A 17,648-nucleotide genomic window follows, 5' to 3' on the forward strand; every position below is an offset into this window, starting at 1 on the left:
ATAAAAACCTTGCCATAAGAATCTTTCTCGTAATTTTATTATTTACAACATCAATATTTTACAACTTTTTTTTTAAACACAATATCGAAGCATATTTGTATAAGTGACATTGAAACCTGATGTCATTTAAGAAATGTGATTGTACAGTTTCAGGTCCAGGGACCTTCTACAGTCCTCATGCAAAATGCACCAGGCACTGGCATAGGAATGTTCCAATAAGAAGTGTTTTGTGGGGGTGTATGATGCCGAATCATATGCCCTGACCGGAGGGTGTAATTCGCTCCTGGACCACTAAGTGGAGGAGATGATTCTGTTCTGCCGAAAGGAGAGGCCTGTTGTGAGAGAAGAGCAAGGTGATTCCAAATAGTTATCTAATATGCAAAGCCTCAAATATAATATAGATAAATGCCTAGTATGAGGTGGGAAATACAGAAAGCTTACCATAGTTCTGTCTGGAGCGCTTTCAAAGATTCTGTATCCTTTTCCTGACATGCCATCTGTAAACAGGCCAAACCATTTAGCCCTCTTAATCCAAGATAGGAGCTCTACTACCAATCAGTTTACAGCGTTTAAGATATTCTAGCACAATATAAAATGCAGTCCAGAAGTAATGCCCGCTACAGACTGTGATTTCGGCAATCCTATAAGAGCATTACAAACCGCACTGTACACTTGGGTATGACATGCATGTAGACTGTACAATGATGACACCTATTGAATCGTAGACTATGACGCAAGACAGTATAGAAGAATAAAACATCATCAGCATATGCTAGTGCTAAACAAATAGAGCAAGATGAATCGCACTTTGGCAATTGTGGTTATGTGAGCTGAAAAATAGAGGAAGCGAAAGGAGAATATAAATGCGGTAATGGCTAATGGAGCTTGAGGCAAGTAGTTTTAAGTTTTAGCGCCATATGTCGCGTTGATCTATACGCTATTTAATGTTGCATTTTTATTGGCTGGTCAGTAAACGTAGGTCATAGAACACAAACACACTGTGAGATGGTCATGCTAAATTACTGACAGTCAGAAATTATCGCAGGCTATCTTTGGTCGCAAGACAGTCTTTGAACCTCTCTCACTGCACGACATAGGACCACCATTTAGGAGCCACAACCACAGAAATTGCCAGAATCGTACAATTCGTACAGTCGTGGCCTAATTGTTAGGGAGTCGGACTTGTAACCCGAAGGTTGTGGGTTCGAGTCTCAGGTCCGGCAGGAATTGACCTCCACCCCCAATACCACGACTGAGGTAAGACCCTTGAGCAAGGCACCAAACCCCCAACTGCTCCCCGGGCGCCGCAGCAATATGGCTGCCCACTGCTCTGAGTGAGTGTTCACGGTGTGTGTGTGCACTTGGATGGGTTAAATACAGAGCACAAATTCCAAGTATGGGTCTCCATACTTGGCCACACGTCACTTCACTTCACAATGTGTAGCAGGCATTTAAGAGACCACTAAATGCTTTAAAAATTTTCTAATATTCAAATTAAAGTTATATTATCAACGCAATAATTATAAAAAAAAAACATATACTCTAAGTCTAAGTCTCTTTTGCTCACCGAAGCGGCATTTATTTGGTCAAAAATACAGTAAAAACAGTAATATTGTGACATATTATTAGATTTGTTTTCTATTGAGGTATATTTTAAAATGTAATGTATTCCTGTGATGGCAACGCTGAATTTTCAGCATCATAACTTCAGTCTTCAGTGTCACATGATCCTTCAGAAATCATATGAAGAAATATGTTGTCTACGTATATTTAGTAAGTATATTTCTTCCTTATTTTATGTCATAATACTACTTTGTTTTACATATTTCACAATCCGAAAACGTATTTTTCCAGGTTTCAACTCTTGGAGTGCACTGTATGTTTTAACAACCTCACTTTATATAAATGGATTTGAAATACATACCACAACTGACTGTAGGAGAAGGAACACATTTTCTGGAAGGAAGTTCACTAGAGAACAGAGTGAAAGCAGTTTATACAGAATAGTAAAAAAAAACAAAAAACACACTGTGCCTGGTTCTCTATTAGTTAGAAAGTTTTACCCTGACTGTGCGAGTCAAAAGATTCCCAGGCGTATCGCTCTAGTGTCTGAGCGTGTTCGGGTAGAAGCTTTTGAGGGGGAGGCTAAAACACAGACACAAACATACTTGGGATAGTAATTAAATATACTAATGGTATAGGTATGTTTTATTCATATTTTGTCCAACATGTGAGCTTATTTAAATATATACTGTACCTCAAGCAGCATAAGCAGTAATACCCTGGAGATTTCACACTTTGCTATGATATCCATAAATGCACCTGGAATTAAGACAAACACAACTGAAGCATGAATCTTTAGTATTTACAGCACATTTCATTTCCTTGCCGTTATGATGATTAGCTGATGTCCACACAATCAAAAGGACTGCTGACTCAGTAAAACTGCAAAACAAATCCTTGACAAGCATGAATATCAGTCACAATACAATATGACTACTGCTTATAAATATGTGATTGCAGGGTATATTCAGAAAAATCCAAATAAACACCAAATCTGGTGAAAGTCCCTCAAATTTGGCCACCAAGACTCACACTAGACCTGTCACGATCATGAATTGTGTGCTGACGATTAACTGTCATACTAATAATTTCGATAAACAATTTAAAGTGACCCTATTATTTCAAATAAAAAAAATTAAAAATATTTTCAATTATTACCTTTTTCGAATATCACCTTTCAAGCAGTGTATAGCTTTTTGTGAAGTTAAAAGGTCATCAAAGTGTCAAAGTGTACGACCCAATAAAGTTATTGTCTCCTAAAAGAAATAATTGATTCTGAACTTCTGAAATGAATCATCAGCAATTCCATCTCACTTCCTGTTACATACCTACTTAACAATGTAAAACATTAGTATAATGCCCATCTATGGTCTTCATTGGCTGCCAGTGAACGACGTCTACTTTGGTGTGGTTCGTGTTGTCAACATGTCGAGAAGCTCAAGATTCAAGAGTTTTATTTGTCACATACACAAGCTGCTGCTTGTTTGCTGCGCTGTGAATAATCTTTGCATGCACTTGAGGACTCGCGCTGGAATTGATACAGAAAAACATTCTTTCACGCACTGCAAGCGGCAGGGCCGGAACCACCATAGACATTGAGAGGGACAAGTCCCCCCGAATAATTAGAAATGGCCAAACTGTCCCCCCCATTATTTGATATTCTTGATGCTGCTCTGCTGTACTCCACTACACACCGCTCTGTTTGTTGCTAGGATGACAAAAGTAAAATGGTACATTTTTAGGTTGGTCTGCCTCAGCGGTCTAACAGCGCTCGTCACTGTCAGAATGAGTGAGATGACCAATCAAATCAAAGAAGGCGGGGCTTACTGTTCCAACGCGACACTTTAGTTATAGCAGAGAAAGAGTGCATCGTAAGATGTAAGTAGCTAAACATTTAATATTTGACAACTGTTTTACGATAAAAACTTTCAGCGACCAACAATAATATCAAGTGATACAAAATACTTGACATTTTTTGAAAATATGATATTTTAAAAATAAGACGATTTATGTAAATCGTAACTGATTTTGACGTGACAAGAAACGTTTTGCATTTTTACATATTAGACAGACGAAAATAAGAGTGAATGTGTGCATATTTTATGTTTAAAGGGTTGGTTCACCCAAAAATTAAAATTTTGTCATGAATTACTTACCCTCATGTCGTTCGACACCCGTAAGACCTCCGTTCATCTTCGGAACACAAATGAAGATATTTTAGTTGAAATCTGATGGCTCTGAAAGGCCTCCATTGGCACAATGCACGGTTCACTCTCAAGACCCTTAAAAGGTACTAAAGACGTCGTTAAAAAGTCCATCTCACTACAGTGGTTCTAAAATAACTTTATGAATCGGCGAGAATAGTTTTTGTGCGCAAAAAAACCCTAAATAATGACTTATATAGTGATGACGATTTCAAAACACGGCCTTATGAAGCTTCGAAGCGTTATGAATCAGTGAGTCGAATCATGACTCGGATCGCGTGTCAAACTGCCAAACTGCTGAAATTTGGCGATCCAAACCGCTGATTCGACTCACTGATTCATAACGCTTCAAAGCTTCATGAGGCCGTGTTTTGAAATCGTCATCACTATATAAGTCGTTATTTAGGGTTTTTTTGCGCACAAAAACTATTCTCGCCGATTCATAAAGTTATTGTAGAACCACTGTAGTGAGATGGACTTTGTAACGACGTCTTTAGTACCGTTTAAGGGTCTTGAGAGTGTACAGTGCATTGTGCCAATGGAGGCCTTTCTGAGCCATCAGATTTCAACTAAAATATCTTAATTTCTGTTCCGAAGATGAACGGAGGTCTTACGGGTGTCGAACGACATGAGGGTAAGTAATTAATGACAGAATTTTCATTTTTGGGTGAACTACAACCCTTTAATATATATTATTTGCAAATAGTTTACTTCATAACTACAATAGAACTGGAACTTTACAGATTTGTATATGTTTGCTTTGTATCTTTATTGAGTTTCTCACTATAGTCCCCTTTATCTCGCTCACTGGGGTTGTAAGGCAGTTTTCTTAACACAGTACGTAAGCTGCTTACATACATTATTTGTAAAAGTTGCTTATACAAATCATTTTTAATTAAAAATGTTCTTCTTCAGGTTTATACATCCATAATTAATAGCCAATTTAAATTGGGAAACAATATATTGTAGTTATAATGTCACACTTATTATTCATCTAACAGTTTTAATATTTTTTCGTACATAAAAATAGATGGATTTTTGGAAGTGGGTCCCACATAAAGGTTCATCATATTTGGGGGTCCTTGGCATCATAACGTTTGAAAACTCCTGGTCTAAGACATGGTTACAGCCTTGGTAAGCAGTGGACCAATCACAACAGACTGGCTTGTCTTAATCAGAGCAGAGTAGGCTCGCGGAAAGGAGGAGTTTAGAGAGACTGGATATTCGAACAAACTGTTTTCAGACTTTTTGAGCGTTGAGATGATGTGCAAAGTATATTTTGAAAAAATGTAAGTGTTTTTTGACCTTAGATGCACGTAAACCTGTTTTAGGAGACATCCAAAACAAAATGAGGAACCTTTAAAATAGCATAATAGGAGCACTTTAAATCAGACATCATGTGACTTACAGTGTAAGCTTAATATGTTTTTTTTTTTACTCGGAATTGTGTATAATATAATAATAAAAATTATTAAAAATAGACTCATATGATTTACTATGATGCTGTGAAAATATATCCACAAACCTTAATTTCATATGAAGACCATGACTATCTTTTTTTTTTTAATTTGTTGGCAAAATGTGATTGAAATTTAAACTGCACAATTCTTTTGGTTCTCTCAAATAATTGCGATTTGATAATGAATCATTAATCCTAACAGGCTTACCTCACACACCTAGATTTCAAAACGAAGACTGATTGTATTTATTGTATTTAGTGAATGTAGTGAAAGTGCATTATATTCATACCGACAGGGGTGTTGGTGCCGGGGAGCTGCAGTCCTCTCTCCTGACACATGTGCTGCATCTCTGAGAGCACAGCCAGAGCACCATCATAGTCACCTGTCAATCAAACATCACATCACTGCTCTGACAACCGCAGAACCTCATCTGAAACTCAATGCATGAAATGAACCATTGCATTCTGAAAGGATAACGCTCCTCTCTTTGAACTCACGGGTCAGTATTTTGCAGGAGGCCATTTCCCACAGTGATAGCAGGGCTTCAATGGGAGTCTGAATCTGCAGCTCTGCGGCTCTCTGGAAATGAACTATCGCCTCCCCCGATCTGTTCATTTCCTACACACAAATATATAAACAGGACCACATCATGACGGAGCACTGTGGAACAAGGTGAATATGCGTTTTGAATTCATTTATTAAGAGAAAGCCTCCCCATGTATTACAATGATTAATGTCTCACCTTCAGAGCATTGCCAAGCTCCAGTGAGAGACTGGCCGCCATAACAGGCTGATTCATCTCAATATAGACCTAAACAATATATAAGTACATATTTGCAGTATAACATCTAAATAAACACAAAATCTGCATGTGATTGCAAGATTTTAGGCTTTTTATTATATTAGTCCAGCAGAGAGAGAAGTACTCTTCAAATGACTTTTCAATCAATTCTTAAGAGCATTTTAACATGAAGCATGTGAAATAGCAGCAAGCGGCAAGCGAAAACTAGCTGAAACTATTTGATTTTGAAGTGAACTATTATTTTAATAACAACTTTTGTTTTGCTTGTGGTGGGTGTTTAGCTGTTCACCCTCATCCTCTCTTCTTCTAACAGTGAGCGAGGCAGTAATAGTAAGTGAACGAAGGATTGATGTTCTGTCAGGCCAAGGCTGTTATTATAGTTAACTAAAGTTACAAACAAATAAATGATTAGTTGAAATTAAATGTTAACTGAAAGAAAATTAACTATAAAAACCTGAGGGTACGTTTACACGACAACAATGTACTAAAAACAGAAAAGTTTTTCCTTCGTGTTTTTTACGAGTACAGACTAGTGTTGTCAAAAGTACCGACCGCGATACCAAGTCAGTACTGAATTTTAAAAAATGTGACGCTTTGAGCGCTGTTGAGCTGGAATCGGCTGTGTCTGTGATTGGCTACAATGATCAACGCACGGGAGTGTTTGAAAGCACACAGAAGTGTTTGAAAGTGGGAGCGGAAGCGTTTGAAAGCACAAGCAGGCGTCGACCAGCGGACCGGAAGGCTGATAGACGCCTGCATTCAAACGCTCCCGTGTGTATCTGTGAAAAGCGTCATTGATGTATATTTACGACATGTTTTTGAAGCGCTGATCATTGTATCCAATCACAGACGCATGTGAGCACAATGGGCAATCAGAGGCGTTTACGATTCCGCTCAACAGCGCTCAAAGCGTCACATTTTTTTAATTTCAGTACCGACTTGGTATCGCGGTCGGTACTTTTGACAACACTAGTACAGACGACAGTGTTGTCAAAACGATCCCCGTTCACACGGATCTGCAAAAACTACTAAAATCGCAGTATGCTGTCAGGCCAGTAGTTGGCAATGTCACTTTGTAAAGAAAATTTACGCTCCTATAGACTAAACATGTAATACACACGCGCATGACGTCACCGTTTTCACAAATTCACATTCTTGTAGTTGACACAGAGATGATAACGGTATTGTTCTCATTAAAATGTATTAAAATTATTCACATTTTATTTATTCCAGTCAGTTGGCAAGAAAGCATATATATATATATAAATAATATAAATAATAATAATATATAAATGTTTAACAAAATCATAAAACTTATAATAGTATCTCAATGATACTAAAATAGCGCTATGCCAGGCTAAACAGAGCAAAAGCAACATTGTTTTACAATAAACATAAAAAGACATTTTCAATGTAAATTTATTTCTCCACACCTATTATAAGTGTTTTTGATTCTATTTAAAACGGCATATTCAAAAGTGAGCCCAACTTTACGCAAATGAATAACCTTTGTTCATACATGCTTATCTGCATAGTGATAAATCACTAGTAATAAATTTGATTGCACTAAATACCTTAATAGCAAAACTATAGCAGTTCATTGCTGCCTGCATATTCTCATCGAAGCCGGGAGCCTTCAGAGCTCTGGTTTCCTGTTCCGAGGCAAGAAAGAGTCGGGCTGCATCAGTCAGAGCCAGGGCTTCTCCTGGAGCATTGAACAGAGTCTGCTCACAGCTATGAAGACAGAAAAAAAAAAACATTTCAGCATGTTTTTTACAACAAGAGCTTTCAATCATTTGGTTACAAATATGATCAGCCTCATGCGAGTGACCCCAATTCTAGTGCTGGGCGGTATACCGGTTCATACCGAATACCGGTATTTATTTTTGTTATGATATGAATTTTGATGATACCGCAATACCGGTATGTCACTTAAACAACGCTCGGAACGCAGCGCGTCATTGTTTGAGAGGGGACGTATTTCACTGTTGCACTGTACTAGTGAGAGCCAAGCCTGTAGTGCTCCAGTCAGAAATTGAAGCTTTCGCGCCTCGATAGCCCCCCGGTGGCCGGTCCCAGTACAGCTCCTAAACCCCGCCTCTCCATGTATTTGAATGGGCGCGAGACACACTAAACAATTTAATTACACTTCAAATAATTGTTTCCTAAAGATGGTTTCTGTCATTTTAGGCAGTTTTTATTACAATAATTTCATTTCAAGTGTTCGTTTTTTAAATAAGTTTAGTTTTAGTGAGTTATTTGATGCTATAAAAAAGGGGGGTGTGACGTCATGATTGACAGCTGAGATTGACGGCTTCTCTGAGTGAAGTTGTCACTGAGGCACTAACGGACTTTTTTCTGGATTTTTGGGAGGAGATTGGAGCTTTAGCTTTAATTTCTACATTTCCATAACTGTTTATTTCACACCAACATAATTAATTGTTCTGCATCTGCGAGAGTGTGGGCGGGCTTTTGATAATCGCGCCTCTACTTCCTGTTCTCGACTGCGCAACTCCGGTCCCGAGATCGCTACTGCGCAGACTCGGTCCCAAGATGTCAGCGCCGTGAGCGGGCCTATGAAAGCTTCAACTTTGGTCAGCGGAAGTCAATGAAGTCGCGTCGTCCATATTTTTTTACGGTCTATGGTGAGAGCAGTCAGACCACAGCTGAGATCGCATTACAGAATCCGAGATCCCCTCCTATACCCTCATTCACTATTCCCTACGTTATCACTTTATTTGAAGGAGTGAATGAAAACGAGTGCATGAAGTCGGACAACCGTTGTGTGTACATCGGCTGTACACTCGTTATTGCAGTGCGATAGAATGAGTGCACTCAATAACGTTCACTATGATTTCGGACACCACTACAAAGCGCTGTCCCTTCCAAATAATGCCCTATTTGAGGTTATAAGGCGCGATTTCGGATTCAGCCCTTGATTACAGTGGAGAATTCAAACTACACGTGGCGCGCGCGAGAGAGCGGTTTCTGCGTGGAGCGCCGTGATGAGAGCCCGGCGGACACAGAGGGGACGAACCGAGGGCGGGGCTGAGCGGAGGGCGTGCACCTGAGACCCGCAGTGATGGATTGTTTGACAGCTGTCTGACTCGCGAGTCGCAAAGATGGAGAATGACTGGAGTGACGCCAGCTTTGCAACAGAGCGGTCATTTCTCCTACCTTCACCTGAAGTGGAGGAGGGTGGATTGTCTGTAGACACAAACCCGGAGCCTTATCAATGCGAGCCGCTGGCTCAAACTGCGTTAACTCCCGATGCAGACGATGCTAGTGAAGCAGCCGCGCAAGAGAACTGACCTAATCTATCTTCGTCCGCAGCAACCACTTGCGTGTCAGGGTTTGAAAGCGCTTCTCATGTATGAAAAATATCTGTACACATGACGGGTGGCAATAATATCGCAAGAAAAGCCTGACGTGTACTGACAACTGCATTATTTAACCGTATTTTCTTCAATACAATGTTAAAGCAAGTGTCAAGTCAGTTTAATTCATAATGTTTTTACTTCATGTAATATGACAGTTCATACTGGAGTGAAGCCGTTTTCATCATGTGATTGGGGGAAACATTTCTGAGGGCGTGGTGAGCTCGTGCCAGGGGCGCGGATAGTGAGCCGTTGGAGGTACCATCCTACGTCACAATGTACCACAACGTCCAATAGGAAAATTCAACTGCAGTAGCAACCATTCAACCTTAAGAGGGCAGCACTTTGGCGGTTTTACACCATATTTTATAGAATTAAAACACTTTATACTCAAATGTCAAAACATTTACTCGAATCAATGAACAGCATTAATAAAGCCCCAGCATTACAGATCATTAACTAAAAAAAAGTTGGTTTAGGGTTTAGTTACCCTTTAACAACACTCACCACATGGATCATATATCAGATATAGACCGGAGCAAGCGCGCTTAAGTTTTTTATGGACATATTTCATATACTATAGTGCTCTAAACGTGAACCCGAAGCGTGTATGCGCACATATTTCATCACGTCTTCTTCAAATGAAATGTGCACTGATTTGGCTACACTGAACCATACTGATCACGACCGCGATGACACAATGGATTATTCCTCTATACAAAAGACAATGAATGATGTAAGTTAATAATAAACTGACAATTCAAAGAAAATGGGCAAAAAAGTAACTGCTTTATTCTTTCTGTTAAACTGATGTGTCATTTGTTCAGAGAGTGCTCTTAAATGTATTGCAAATATCTGCGTTTCTCCTTCGTTTTGGCAGTTTGTTGTTATATAGGATTTTTATAACAACAAGATAAGATTTTTTAAATGCTTATAGTGCCCTCAACTCTGTTTTTCTCTCTCTCTCTGGTCATATTTTAATATTCATGTGTCTGTAATGAGTGTGTTGCAGGTCTGTGTTTTATTGGTTGTCTCTCCATAGAATCATTTTGTGGGGCTTTGCAAACCTGTATTAACTCTAGTGTGGAATTTTTCTACAATATTCACCCGTCATGACAGTAAAATAGGGCATTCTAGTCAATCTACTGCAGTATTTCCTCTCTCAATCAGTAGAAAATGTGGTTAACAACCGGTCATGCATGGGGTAAAAAATACCGTCATATACCGTGATACAATTTAGAAAAATACCGTGATATATATTTTTGGTCATACCGCCCAGCACTAACCAATTCTACAATTTAAATAAAAAAACTGCAATACATTTTCGTGTATGAAGACCAAATTCACACTAAAAATATATATTATAAACGTGTAAAATCTAATTTGGAAAATATTTTGTTTCTACTCACTATAGTACTGTACTGTCAGACAATACAGGGAGTGCAGAATTATTAGGCACGTTGATTTTCTGATCATATTTTTTTTCCAGGCACATTTGACCAATTCCAAACCACAGTAATCCTAATAACTACTATTGATTTAGTATTTAATAATGTATAAGTGATGTATAATTGTTCATGAAGGCTGGAAATGAAAATCACCTTATATTCAGGTGTGCAGAATTATTAGGCATGTTTTCTTTTACAGATAAATTGAGCCAAAAAAGAGATTTAACTCAGACTGAAAAGTCAAAAAGTATTAAATGCCCATGAGAAGGATGCAATACTAATGCAATACTAGACATTGCAGTTAAGGCATGACCATTGGACAGTGAAATGCTCGTTGGGTCAGCAGGATCAGACAAAAACCGGTGGTGAAGAAAAGACACCTGTTAACTGCAAAAGAATTAAGAATTAATGTGAAGAATTAAGGGTGAAACCATCAGGAACCCTTTAGTCTCCAGCGCCACCATTTTCCAGAGCTGCAACCTACCTGGAGTCTCCAGAAGTGCAAGGTGTCAGGATCTCAGAGACTTCAGTTAGGTAAAGAATCCTAAAAAATGACCCCCACTAGATAAGAATCACAAGCTGAAGTGTTGTAAAATACATGAAGAAGGTTTTTTTATAGGCTTTATGGACAGATAGGTTGAGAGTGACTCTTGAAGGACCAGCACCACATCCTCTAGTACCACTGTTTGAAGAATTCATCTTCCAGAATCTGGCAGTACGTTTTGGGAGTTCATTTTTAGTCCATCTCTGCAAAACGGACTTCAGGATGGACTAAAATGAACTCCCAAAACGTACTGCCAGATTCTGGAAGATGAATTCTTCAAACAGTGGTACTAGAGGATGTGGTGCTGGTCCTTCAAGAGTCACTCTCAACCTATCTGTCCATAAAGCCTATAAAAAAACCTTCTTAATGTATTTTACAACACTTCAGCTTGTGATTCTTATCTAGTGGGGGTCATTTTTTAGGATTCTTTACCTAACTGAAGTCTCTGAGATCCTGACACCTTGCACTTCTGGAGACTCCAGGTAGGTTGCAGCTCTGGAAAATGGTGGCGCTGGAGACTAAAGGGTTCCTGATGGTTTCACCCTTAATTCTTCACCTTAATTCTTAATTCTTTTGCAGTTAACAGGTGTCTTTTCTTCACCACCGGTTTTTGTCTGACCCTGCTGACCCAACGAGCATTTCACTGTCCAATGGTCATGCCTTAACTGCAATGTCTAGTATTGCATTAGTATTGCATCCTTCTCATGGGCATTTAATACTTTTTGACTTTTCAGTCTGAGTTAAATCTCTTTTTTGGCTCAATTTATCTGTAAAAGAAAACATGCCTAATAATTCTGCACACCTGAATATAATGTGATTTTCATTTCCAGCCTTCATGAACAATTATATATCACTTATACATTATTAAATACTAAATCAATAGTAGTTATTAGGATTACTGTGGTTTGGAATTGGTGAAATGTGCCTGGAAAAAAAATATGATCAGAAAATCAACGTGCCTAATAATTCTGCACTCCCTGTATTCTAAGATATTTCATATATTTCTAAATCAAAAACATAAATAAATTGAGCATTTACCGGGCCATGGCGAGATTACAGAAGGCAGCATACTGAGGACAGTCCTGCTGTTTCAGCTCTTTAGCCAGCTGACCTGAGGAAAGATGTCATACAGTGATAAACAGTGACTAGCATTACTACACATAATCTGAGCAGTCTTCTGATACAATACTCACCAAACTGTTCACTTGCTTCAGCAACATTAGGCTTCCGCAGAAAACGTCTGTGATGTCAAGAAGAGCGAAATATTAAAAAAACGCCTATACACGAGATTAATTTGACAGGCTGAACATCCAACTAGCTAACGTTACTCTACTGGAATTGTTCGTTACGCGAAGGAGCTCGCCTAAAATTAAACATCTGCTAAATGTAACAAATCATCAGCTGTTTATACATAAATCGTACAATAATGGGTTCATTCAATTTCGTATCTCTTTACATTTCGTTAGCAACCTAGTGTGGCTTGTGTAGTGCTGTTATGACATTCTTTGGTCACGCTCAATATTGTAGACAACCTTGATTGTCTACCAAATATTACATTGAAAACAATCTTCTATAAGTAATATAAAGCTTTTATTTCAGCTCTTACTTTTTTAGTTTATTTGACACTGCCCGGTAACGCATCAGAAAATCTCCCTCGGCTGCCATTGTTGACACTTAAGAAGGAGGGGCAAACACACAGGAAGTTCAATGTAAGTGTTCCCATTGGTTGCGCACATATAAATCTGTTTTTTTGATTGGTTTACACGCAGCAAAAGCGAGCTACGGAAAATCGGTTTGGTTTTTATGCACTGTTTGGGGAAAAACGACACATATTGATGCAGCTGTCAGTTGTTTTGATCTTTCATTTATTTTCTGTTACACTGTACACTGGCCAATACAATATTAAATTATACAAGTGTTATATATAAGTGTTTATACGAAGTATATTCTAGCAGGTCATATAAATTCATTCGTTCATTCACAGGTTTTCATAGAGTGACTCAGATACTTCGTCTTCTTGCGCTTTGCATTGCTGAAAGAGAACACAACAATAGACACTGTTGGTATTCGAAAACAACAGTCAAATTATAACTGACACATTTTCTTTTGGATGCAGGGTGACATCAGGTTTAACTGACATATTTTTTTTTATTTCACACAATTAATTTTTCCTCAGGTCACAGGATAATTATGAAGTGGTTAGATAATTCATTAACAATCAGAAATAAAGCAATCATGATGTACAAATTTAAGGAATATATAGCTAATAACCAATTTAGGGCTCAGAGCATTGCATTTCTGTTATTATGTTTCTGCAACACTATGATGATGATAATAGTGGATCAACTATCCAGAGAGAATGCTTTTGTTACAAAGACGTACAAGACTGCTATAGTCTGGAGGCCCAAATGTGCGTTCTGAGCAATGCATTGAGAATGGGCAACAAATTTCTATCTGGATGCTTAAGATCAATCATGGGCCCTGTGTCTCACCTGGTTGCCCGTTGACGGCAAAAAGTTGCCCCGTGTATCAACACCTTAAGACGCTTATATGCATCAATTTCCCAACATGCATTACACCTGCTGGATTACCTTGCACTCTCAGAAAAAGAGGTACAAAATCTGTCACTGGGGCGGTATTCAAAAGGTATAGGGACGGTATACCTTTGTACCTAAAGAGTACATGTTAGTAGGACTTAAATGGTAGATATTAGAACCTTTTAAAGGGTACCATCCCAGTGACAGCTTTTGTACCATTTTTCAGAGAGTGTAGTTTCCTTTTTTATTTAATGCTGTATTGTTACCAGTGATAATATGTGCTTTCTTCGTAAGTTCATAAGTACCATAAATGCAAAGTATATGTCATAAAGTACCTTCATTGCATGATCCTATCCTCAAGAAACAAGCTAGAATTATTATGCACTCTGTGTTTCTATATTCAAATCAACAACTATACTTTTAATGTAGTCATACATGGAATATAATGAATAATAATAATTAATCATTTAATGTAGGCCGTTATAACAGGTCCTGTAATATTGCACAATTTTCCCCAATTAAACAAACCTTTTTATCTGAATTTTTCTTCCTTGTGTTTTCTTCATGCATCTTCATCTCTGGATGCAATGTATCATAAGTGGAGCTTGATCTGTGTTCTAGCGCCTGTTGGAAGGGAGTAGAAGGTGACTTTATTAGGCCTTATTTAAAATTCTTACTAAAGCCTTTACCCAATAAATTCCAAATATTGAGACGGAAAAAGAAAATCTAGAGAGACTGATATCTCACTGTGTAGAGTGATTCAGATGCAGCATTCTCATCCAGCATCACATCATCACTCTCCTCTGGTCTCTCCTCCGCTACTACATTTGTGTCTTCTCTACAATGAGGTTGATCCTAAAAAGAGGCAAAACTAGAGTTCAAACTAGCAGCAAACATTTTCTGGAAAGTACACGTCTGCCCTTTTCTGCTTATAACAGCACTATCTCGCAATGGAATTGCACATCTTGCATAATTTTCTGAACTGACAGACAGACAGAATACTGTTTCGTTAACAGTCCATATCTATAACCCCTCGTTGCTAGAATGGACTTTTACAGCATGAGTAGCCTATCATCTGATTCATGCATCAAAGTATAGAATAAAGTATACACAATTAGAGAATGGATTCAACTATATAGTATGTTCTATTGTTTCTGACACTATGTGTGGCCAAGTGTTACCTTGTAGCTCTTTACTATGTAAAGTGACCCAGCAACACTGAAGATGAGAAGAATTCCTGAGAAAACCAGCATTGTGATGATGGCATTGTCTAACTCCTTATCTGGCTCCTGATAACCTTCATCTGGAAAACAGAGCATTGGGGTGGGAGAGAAAGAGAGAGAAATGTTGTTTCTGGCTCAGTTTTTGCATCAGCCTTTTCTTTTGCTGAAAGTTTCAGTTTCATATCATTAAACTGAACTCATGGTCATCTTGTCTTCTTTTGTTGTCATCTTTTTTTATGAATCCATAATGATCCTCTTTAGTCATCGACCCATCCTATCTATTGGCTCACAGGCCACAAATGTATCAAACGATAGGTAAAAATAGTAAAAATCACAATCAATTTCAAGATTCGTAGTATTTTAAACTGTTTAAGTTGTGCCTGAGAGATTAGCAACACTCTAAAAAAAAAAGGTTCTACTCACCCCTCACATGAACCACCCAATGCACGTCAATATTTTTTCCACATTTGTCTTGTGCTAAACGAAAGTAGTAATTGCCAGAACTGGAGTTGTTGTACATTTTGATACGCGCTGGCTCCGACACTGTATTGTCAACAAATTCACTTTGAAGTTTTTTACTCCAAATGCTCTTTCCGTGACGGATGCATGCAAGGCTTGAGCTGCAGTTTGCTGGAATGAACACTGACAGGTTAAAGACAAGAACATCTCCCGCTAGTGCCACTCTGGTTCTGTTCAGCATAGATAATGCACCTTTGGCTGGAGGGACAGAGGAAAGAGCATGGTGTTATTGAACCATCTGTGCTCTCCTGGTATTTTCATAACTTTCTAATTCGGCTTGAGAGAGTGTGGGTGAGAAATCAAGCAATACAATAATGAAAATGAAATAAAACACACGCTGCAATGGCACATGAATAATGGTCAACTATACCTTGAGTTTCCTGCCAACAGCACAGAATTACGAGCCAGCACAGCACAGATTTGACCGCATGCATTTCCTTTCATTTAAAATATAAAAAACAAAAGGATCCACCTTTTCTTTCTTTGTGTTGTTTCATCAAAGCTCAGATATATCACCATCTAGCACACCGTTTCTGAAAGAAGTGGTAAAAAAAGTGGTTTTCTCTTTAGGCAACACAGGAAGTTAAGCTATATTACATCACAGTGGAAGGTCACAGGACCCTAAACATCATGAAGTACAATCTCATGCAATCCCCAGAGAACGCTTCCTCTCTCATTCCACAAGCTCACTTCCTTAATTCTGTCCTTCACAGAACTGTAGCTCTTAAGTTGTTATATTGAGAATGTAATAGTATAACAGGCCTACTCAAATCTGAATAGGCTACACTATTGTTCAGGTTTTTTTTAAAGTTTCAACACTGAAATGTAGTTTCTTTACAAAGTGGGTGAAAAAAAAATTCAGTTCAGGTCATAAAAAAAAAGTTACATGCTCTTGTCAGACAAGCGTTTTTACTAAGCTAGAATGCTAGATGGAATTCGGGATCTCCTTTCGCGATTACGAACTCAACGCATTCAAATTTTGACTTGAGTTTCGTAACTTTTTTTGTGTGTGATTATGGCCCTGTATGACATAATAAAGGGCGGAATTGCTTGTATGGGCACTTTCCTGTATGAGCGTGTTTGAGAGCGAGAGTGCGCTCATCAACAAGCTTCGTTTGGTTACGGAAGCCGGCCGCACCGCTGTAATTTTGTTTTTAGACCACAAAATCAACAATGTCACTAAAGAAGTGTGTTTTTGGTTTTGAGGGAAGATAGCCTCGTTCAGCTTCCCAAATAACCCGGCGTTAAGGGAACAGTGGATGCAGTTTGTATTCCCGTAGCAGCAACAGAGTTCTGCAATTGTGTTTGTTTGTTTGTTTATTTGTTTGTTTCCGGTCACGAATAGAAACAGCTGGCGGTGAGTGAAACTGCCTCAAATGACTGTATTGTTGGCAATCGGTGCGTAAGTGCATATAATGTAAATAACACGAATGTATAGCAAATCGAAAGTTATCCGGGGATAATGCGATGATGTACACTCACCTAAAAGATTATTAGGAACACCTGTTCAATTTCTCATTAATGCAATTATCTAATCAAACAATCACATGGCAGTTGCTTCAATGCATTTAGGGGTGTGGTCCTGGTCAAGACAATCTCCCGAACTCCAAACTGAATGTCAGAATTGGAAAGAAAGGTGATTTAAGCAATTTTGAGCGTGGCATGGTTGTTGGTGCCAGACGGGCCGGTCTGAGTATTTCACAATCTGCTCAGTTACTGGGATTTTCACGCACAACCATTTCGAGGGTTTACAAAGAATGGTGTGAAAAGGGAAAAACATCCAGTATGCGGCAGTCCTGTGGGCGAAAATGCCTTGTTGATGCTAGAGGTCAGAGGAGAATGGGCCGACTGATTCAAGCTGATAGAAGAGCAACTTTGACTGAAATAACCACTCGTTACAACCGAGGTATGCAGCAAAGCATTTGTGAAGCCACAACACGCACAACCTTGAGGCGGATGGGCTACAACAGC

The 17,648-nt window shown here is 38.6% G+C and overlaps 2 protein-coding genes across 3 annotated transcripts; both read right to left on the bottom strand.

The window, feature by feature from the left end:
• Positions 1 to 11: 11 nt before the first annotated feature.
• Positions 12 to 13,084, bottom strand: f8a (coagulation factor VIII associated). Of its 2 annotated transcripts, none has more exons than XM_079813421.1 (12): positions 13,005 to 13,084; positions 12,592 to 12,638; positions 12,437 to 12,509; positions 7,604 to 7,763; positions 5,970 to 6,038; positions 5,725 to 5,845; positions 5,517 to 5,609; positions 2,258 to 2,322; positions 2,064 to 2,145; positions 1,925 to 1,971; positions 442 to 497; positions 12 to 332 (listed from the first exon to the last, which is right to left on the bottom strand). In XM_079813421.1, the coding sequence occupies exons 1-12, from the start codon at positions 13,061 to 13,063 to the stop codon at positions 251 to 253; spliced, it is 954 nt and encodes a 317-aa protein (XP_079669547.1). In that variant the 5' UTR covers positions 13,064 to 13,084; the 3' UTR covers positions 12 to 250. The 2 variants fall into 2 exon arrangements, with proteins under 2 accessions (XP_079669547.1, XP_079669548.1); XM_079813422.1 differs by having other exon boundaries at positions 12,437 to 12,504; positions 13,005 to 13,073.
• Positions 13,085 to 13,256: 172 nt separating this feature from the next.
• nfam1 (NFAT activating protein with ITAM motif 1) lies at positions 13,257 to 16,231 on the bottom strand. Its single transcript, XM_079813365.1, has 6 exons — positions 16,048 to 16,231; positions 15,582 to 15,875; positions 15,117 to 15,238; positions 14,683 to 14,790; positions 14,464 to 14,559; positions 13,257 to 13,430 (listed from the first exon to the last, which is right to left on the bottom strand). Exons 1-6 carry the CDS (start codon positions 16,109 to 16,111, stop codon positions 13,377 to 13,379), a joined length of 738 nt encoding a protein of 245 aa, XP_079669491.1. The 5' UTR covers positions 16,112 to 16,231; the 3' UTR covers positions 13,257 to 13,376.
• Positions 16,232 to 17,648: the final 1,417 nt, after the last annotated feature.

This window comes from Gobio gobio (assembly GCF_949357685.1).
Source record: "Gobio gobio genome assembly, chromosome: 3".
Lineage (NCBI taxonomy): Eukaryota > Metazoa > Chordata > Actinopteri > Cypriniformes > Gobionidae > Gobio > Gobio gobio.

Coding starts and splice junctions, on each gene's coding strand:
- nfam1 (XM_079813365.1), bottom strand. CDS start 16,111: ATGCATGCGGTCAAATCTGTGCTGTGCTGGCTCGTAATTCTGTGCTGT. Junction 15,876..16,047: donor CTGTTGGCAGGAAACTCAAG/GTATAGTTGACC, acceptor CTGTCCCTCCAG/CCAAAGGTGCATTATCTATG. Junction 13,431..14,463: donor AGAAAAATTCAGATAAAAAG/GTTTGTTTAATT, acceptor GTTCTCTTTCAG/CAATGCAAAGCGCAAGAAGA.
- f8a (XM_079813421.1), bottom strand. CDS start 13,063: ATGGCAGCCGAGGGAGATTTTCTGATGCGTTACCGGGCAGTGTCAAAT. Junction 6,039..7,603: donor GCTATAGTTTTGCTATTAAG/GTATTTAGTGCA, acceptor TATATTGTTTAG/GTCTATATTGAGATGAATCA. Junction 2,146..2,257: donor TACTGCTTATGCTGCTTGAG/GTACAGTATATA, acceptor TCTGTGTTTTAG/CCTCCCCCTCAAAAGCTTCT.